We start from the raw sequence: 6,962 nt of genomic DNA, 5'->3' as shown, positions 1-6,962 counted from the left end.
AATAAATGTTCGCTATTGGGATGACCGACAAAGATTCGGTTTCAAGTTTTCCGGGCAGTAAGTACAGTACAGGACAATGGATGGATGCGGGATGACCGCATGGATAGCGGGGGACAAAGCTTTTCAGAAAATGTCAATCTCTAATTAGTTTGACTTCCAGACTTAAGTGCTATTCCCCAAAGATCAGAATTACCGGCATCTTTGGCTTTTAAAAATTGCTAGAAGGAATGAAAGCCTATGTGTCTGGTTATGTAGCATCAAAGAAGCATCACATGCGCTAAATTCCAGCAGGAAAACCTCTGGCTGGACTAAGAAGAGATGCACATGTTATAAAAATATGCTTATATACGTTATATATTGGCCATAAACATCTTTAGGGTGAGGCAATCATGCAGGCAAATATACCACATTCGACATCTATACTGTCAGTGTTCCTCTGTATAGCCAACTTTATATATATATATATATGTGTGTGTGTGTGTGTACGTATACACACACACACACACACACACACACACACACACACACACATTTTGGAGATCTGTAGGACACAGATTACATCCTTTTTTTAACAAAAAGGAGTCACATAATGTCTTTATGCAAAAATTTTATTCTTATTTTTTACATAAATAAATAAATAAATATCTCCCGGTAGTACAGAAACCGTACAATTACATGGGTCTGAAGAAACGCCATCAAGCAAATTTTACAGAAAAAACAAACTCCTCTCCCCCATCTTTCCCACCCCCTCAAAAAAAAAGGCGTCAAACCACATTTCACACATTTCATTACCTGCTTCTAGAGATCACCGCAATGACCCTGTGCGCGTCCTCACTTTTGCTTGGGAGAGGGACGAAATGCCGAGAGATACTAAAGCTGAATGATTCCCGACCATTGATACAGATTACAGAACTAGTTTTCCCCTCCCCGCCCGCTCTGGGAACTAGATCGCTCTGGAGGATCGCTGTTTACCAGACACAGTTAATCACAGTTCACAACACAGAGGTGGGGGAGCGGAGCGCTTCGCTTCGCCTGACGACAAAACCAAAACCCCTCACCACAAGTAAAATAGCAACAGTTGGCGACATTTAGGCTCACGCGGACAGTTTATTTACACCGGAATCATCGACACAGCGGCACTCACAGGATTTCTAGAAAAGCCAGAAAGTCCTTTGTAAATTACATGAAATATACAAAACGATATAAAATCCTTCCACAGCGTTTTGGCATAGGACCGGGCAAGATCCCCTTCTGCTCTCGGGTTAGTCTCTGGGGGCAGTGGGGCTAGGGGGTGACTGTGTGATCTCTATCGTCTTTCCCTGAGGAGGATGGAGACATGGGCAAGTCCTCGTCGTCCTCCGAGCACTTTGTGGTGGCCAGAGAGGAGCATTTGCAGCTGTGGGCAGAGCCCCCTCCTCGGTGGGAGTTGCCTTTGCCTTCTTTCTTGTGCTTGACCCGGCGGTTCTGGAACCAGATCTTCACCTGCTTCTCGGAGAGGTTCAGGTAGGTGGCTATCTCGATGCGCCGGAGCCGGGAGAGGTACATGTTGGAGGCGAACTCCCTCTCCAGTTCCAGGAGCTGCGTGCTGGTGAAGGCGGTGCGCATCCGCTTGCTGCTGGGCAGCTGGCTGGAGGTGCTGTCTGGAGAGGAAAGCGGACGGTCAGACTCCGTGGCGCTAAACCTGCTGCAGCCAGAGCTGCGTCCTTGGAAACCTCCCCCCATCCAGATCACCGAGCCAAGCACCGAGCAGTTGGCCGGGCGCCTCTATGAATGCCACAGGACGCACACTATTGCATACGCTACCTGGCGTGCCTAGGCGGTGGGTGGCGTGTCCTGCCAACTCACCCCCATGCCAGAGATATTACACGGCGTGGCATGAATGGAGCATGGCGGGCGCTGCCGGGCCACACGTCCCCTTACGCATTGCATACGAGGTATCAGTGCCCGGGCGGGGCATGGCATGGCATTCCCTGCGGTGTCCCCCTCTCTCCCCGGGCCACAGTCGCCATTGCACCGGTGGCATACCCTGCACCGCCGCGGGCAGGGCCAGCTCTCCTCCTTAGGGCCAGCCGGCCTTCGGCACTGACGGCATGGCCCCCATCCGGCCCTGGCGCGCACCGCGCACGGGGAGTCTGGCAGGGCAGGATCGGGTCCGTTTGCCCCCCCTCTGAGCTCCCGCCCTGCCTCGCAGCCTGGCACTTACCGACGGAGATGCAGTGGAACTGCCTGGGGTCGGCCAGGGGGTAGGCGGTCTGGTAAATGGCCGGCGCGTGGCTGACGCTGACCGCGGAGGAGGCCGAGTGTTGCCGGGCCAGGGGCGCGTGGCAGTACTGCGAGCCGAACGGGGGGAAGGAGGCCTTGAGCAGCGGCAGGGCCGGGGGCGGCGGGTGCAGCTGCGAGGCGGCGACGCACAGCGGGCACACGCACAGCAGCCCGGCCTTGCGCGAGTGGCAGGCGCCGGGGGGCAGCCCGTGCAGCGGGTGCGAGGGGTGCACGGCGTAGGGGAAGAGGGGCGGCGGCGGGCCGCTCTCGCTCTTCTTCTCGCTCGCCTCCCGCAGCACCAGCGAGTCCACCAGGAAGGAGCGCGGCATCTCCCCGCGCGGCCGGCCCGGCGCTGCTGGAGCCGCCGCAGGTGCCTCGGGGTGCTGGCCAGCCCCACTGGTGCTGAAAGGCGCCGGGCTCGCCGCTTAAATAGGGCCTTTGCCATGTGATGGCTACGCCAGGAGCGGCCGGGGCTCTCAATAGGCTTTTTGTGCCTGTGCTCTTGGCATTCACGCCGCACGCTTCCTCATTATTTCCCTTGTTCACGAAATGAACTGCACAATGTACTCCATTCTTGTCAGCCCCACCCACGCCGTAGCTGGCGGCCTCACCCCTCCTCTCCCTTTGGCGGGGTTATTTGCTCATTCGCCAGCCATGTAATATTCGTCTCCGGCTCTTTATCGCGCCCCTGCGCTTTGGGCCGCCGGCAGCCCGCTCCCCTTGTTGGGTTTGCCTCCCGCAGCAACTCTTTCAACTCGCTGCAACTTCCCCGGGCAGCCCGTTAGCCGCCGGCCGCCTCCCCACCTGGGCAACGGCTTTGCTCGGCGCTCTCCGCCGCAGCGCTGATCCCTGCAAGGCGACCCCCGAGTTTCTGCAAACACACCCGTAACTTTCCCCGCTTCCTTTTGCCGGGAAGTTCTTCCCCATCTTCGGCTGCTATTTCCACACCTCGCCCGCTGTCTCAAGCCCTTTTCTTTGTGCATTGGCGGGAGCTTAATCCTTCGCTTTACACAATACTGGGTGGTGTTATTTGTGTAAACCCGCTTCACGTGGCAAAGGGCTGGTGCAAACCTTGTGCATAGTACATACATCTCGCTCAGCGCTCTCTCTGTCTGTCTGGAGCATGTACCCGAGGAGAGTTCGCCGTATCTTAACCTGTTGCAATTCAAAATGAAAAAGCAGCCCCGCTGTTTCTTGGATACCCACATAGATGCATATCAGCACACACATCGCTAGCTATGCAATATATACAAAGAGCACACACACTTTCTGCATACTAGATATCGATAGTATGTCTCGGTGGGTGGCTAGGGGGACGTTACAATTCTAGATAATCATAATAAATAAATGAATGAATGCACGTCTCTATTCAAGAGAGAGCAGGGACGCTTTCTTCATTTTAAACCACTTGAAGTGTAACAGGCTGCAATGCGGTGTATTCCTGTCTTGCTGGCTCTACAATAGTTAAACAACTTTAAATGCCGTGCACTGATTAAACAGGCTTTGAAATATTGCAGCTTCAGATCACTTTTAACAATTAGCTTTCCCCTCCCATATAATGAAAATTAGCATAAATAAAAGAGGAGGTATCTTTATTTGTTAATGAAAAGGATCTTTAAAGCATACAACCTGATCTATATCTAATGTCTATGCGCGCGCACACACCCCCACACACCCCCACACACCATTCAACCATTCAGTACCCGATGTAGGCTCTGAATTGTGTCTGTGTATAGGAGAGGGAGTCCTTTCTGTCGGTGTTGTTTAATATTGGTTTATTGGGGTTGTTTAATTCGTAGGTTGGTAAGGAACCCATGTCAGTAAGAAAAAAAGCATTTAGACCCCATTACAAATGTGAAGAAATTGTGTTGATAGAACCTACCGTAACCTGCCCATCTAAAAGCACACAACGATTTTATTTATTTTTTTTACAGGCAGGAAAGAATAGGATGAAATTCTGGGAAACAGTGTAACCCTGTATTTCTGGCTTCTGCTCCTTACTCCCAATTCCCACCGAGATCTGGGGCAGGTTTGCCCGAGACAAGATGGACGGTCTGAGCCTAGAAATGTATTTGGGGTTTTTTTCATTATAAATATACAGGATACAAAAGAATGATAGTAAAAACCCCAGCCCGAGCTCTCACATCGGGAGAGTCCCGATTCTTAGTGTATCTTTCCCGCGGCAGCTTTCATTTTTTTAAAAAAATGAGCTAATATTTTGTTATGCAGATGTTTATCGTGAATTTGAGCCTGGGAAGAGGTAAAGCTTCCTGCTGGGAAATGGCCAGCCACCGGGGGAGGGAGGCTGTGTGGATTTCTAGCCCCAGACTAAGAGATTCCTGCTGTCCGAGGGCTGAACCCCAAGACTCCCAGCCGCAAGGAGACAAAGGGTTAACAGTCCCTGCATGCACACCAAGTCCAAAGCTACTGGGAAACAATATCCAAAAAATAACCAGTTTTTTTTCCAGCCGCTGGATCTTATTGAATGTCATTGAAGAAAGTTTTGAATGCCAGATAAAGAGAGGCGAATTAAAGTGTGTGACAGCAGAGGATAAGCAAACACAAAGAGAACTCTGTCACACTTTGGGCAAAATCCGTGGGCTTTTTACCAAGCCTCTTCGCTATGATTGAATTAAGTAATAGGAAAACATTTTCTTTCAGTTTAGAGCCATTAGACAAAAACTTCAAAGCGAATAACACTTTTTAATGTGCAGCCCAACAATGGAATCCGCTTTGTGCTGAAATGTTGAAATGGTTTGTTGTGCCACTGTGGGCTGGAAGAACCCAGACTGCAGCAAAAGAGTATCCTTCAGCCCGATTTTATGAGAGCTTGAAACGACCACAGACCTTTAATCCTACTGCTTTACACTCCGCTTTTCAGCGCCAAGCCTGCTTCCTCTGATTGTTTTCTGAAAGCGAGCCTGGGTATGCGATCTTCATCCAGTACCAGGAGGCAGATAAACATGCTTTCGCAGAAGCGACACAATCTATAGGTAACGCGCCGGAAAATAACCCAGAAAGAACTACAGACGAGCAATTTACACCATGGGCTGTTCCTGGTGTCTTCAGACACTTTCCTTCCCTGGGAGGATTCGTCGGCAATGGGCTGGAAAATCCCAAGACATCTGCAGCTCCAGCTATTGCAATTCCTTTCACATTTCGATGTGCGATGGGAGTACTTATGTAAACCCAGTAAAAGTGTTGGGGGGGGGGGGGGAAGAGGCAGAAGAGACCACTGATAGGCATTACAGTGCTAAGGTTTTGCCACGCCTGCCTGACAAAAATTTGCCAAGCGTTTACTGGCTTCAAACCTCTCCCCAGTAAACCTTTCCGAGGTAGGCTGGCTGCCGGCTGCTCTAGGGCTGCTGCCACGTGTTAGCTCTGCCACACTGCAAAAGCAGAATTCCTGCCGGATGTTGTTGTCAGTGCTTGAACTGAGGAGAGGAGGGGAGGTGGGAGACGGTTGCCCAACATCACCACCACCCTCCCCTGCCCTCTCCTCACTGCTGCCTACTGACAAAGGAAAGTTGTTCATAACAAGTTTAAACGTACCATTAGTGGGGTGAGGCAGGAGGGGGTGGAGGGATCATACCATCATGGGGGGCACACTATCAGTATCTGTGAGGAGAGGAGAGCACACCATGACTAATTGGAGGGGGGTACAATATCACTAATTGGAGGGAGGGGGAATACCATCACTGGGGTGGGGCATACCATCATTATGTTGGGGGGGTGAGAGGGCATACCATCACTATTGGGGGGGGAGGTTGCCTGTCATCACTAATTGGAGGGAGGGGACCTACCACCACGGGGGGAGCAAACCATCACTATCTGGGGGAAGAGGATGGCATGCCATCACTAACTGAGGGGTGGGCAGGCCATCATTCTGTGGAGGGGATGGGCACACCATCAGTAATTGGGGGAGGGAGAGAGGGGGGTATACCATCACTATCTGGGGCAGGGGCACACATTCACAATTTGGCGGGAAAGGAGGGTTTGCTGTCACCCTCTGTGGAGTGGGTGTACCATCACTAAGTAGGGTGAGAGGATGGGGCAACATCAGTGTTTGAGGTAGCGTGGGCGTACCATCACTATTTGCAGGGAGGAGATACCATTGCTAACTGGGGGAGAGGATGCGGTGCTATCTCTATTTGGATGTGGATATAACTTCATTTTCCCTCCCCCACAGTTTGAGCACCATGTTTGTTAAAGATGCACTAAAATCGAAATCACGAACCACTAGTTAATCATGAACGGTTCACTATGAGACTGATTGACCAAAGAATACACATTACTACGGTGATCTAATGAATACAGTATTATATCTGGGCCAAACAGTTTTTTATAGATACTTGGAAGTCAATGGAATTACTCATGGAGGAAGGTAAAGGTAACTGATAGAGGAACTGGGCCTTAAGGCCAACATTTTCAGATCAAGCTGCCTAAAATCAGATCAGGCTCCTAAATCCACACAATCTAATTCCATGTACATTGAAGTAGCCTGATCATTAGCAGGACTGAGTGCCAGCAGCTCCTGTGGGAGGAATGGAAGCTGTGGAAACTTAGCACAATTTACAGCCAGGGGAAATGGGCATAGTGGAAGAATCCTTGAAAATAATGAGTGTGGTTGAAAAAAGGTGAGGCTGGATGTGAGAAAGAAGAGCAGGCAAAAGAGGTCAGGCTGCTTCCATCTATTTATT

The 6,962-nt window shown here is 50.8% G+C and overlaps 1 protein-coding gene across 1 annotated transcript; it reads right to left on the bottom strand.

Moving 5' to 3' along the window:
* Positions 1-645: 645 nt before the first annotated feature.
* Positions 646-2,639, bottom strand: GSX1 (GS homeobox 1). The gene is made up of 2 exons (XM_038374482.2): positions 2,204-2,639; positions 646-1,640 (listed from the first exon to the last, which is right to left on the bottom strand). Exons 1-2 carry the CDS (start codon positions 2,589-2,591, stop codon positions 1,285-1,287), a joined length of 744 nt encoding a protein of 247 aa, XP_038230410.1. The 5' UTR covers positions 2,592-2,639; the 3' UTR covers positions 646-1,284.
* Between the last annotated feature and the right edge of the window lie 4,323 nt (positions 2,640-6,962).

This window comes from Dermochelys coriacea, chromosome 1 (genome assembly GCF_009764565.3).
Source record: "Dermochelys coriacea isolate rDerCor1 chromosome 1, rDerCor1.pri.v4, whole genome shotgun sequence".
Classification (NCBI taxonomy): domain Eukaryota; kingdom Metazoa; phylum Chordata; order Testudines; family Dermochelyidae; genus Dermochelys; species Dermochelys coriacea.
This window is presented reverse-complemented; position numbering and strand designations above follow the sequence as displayed.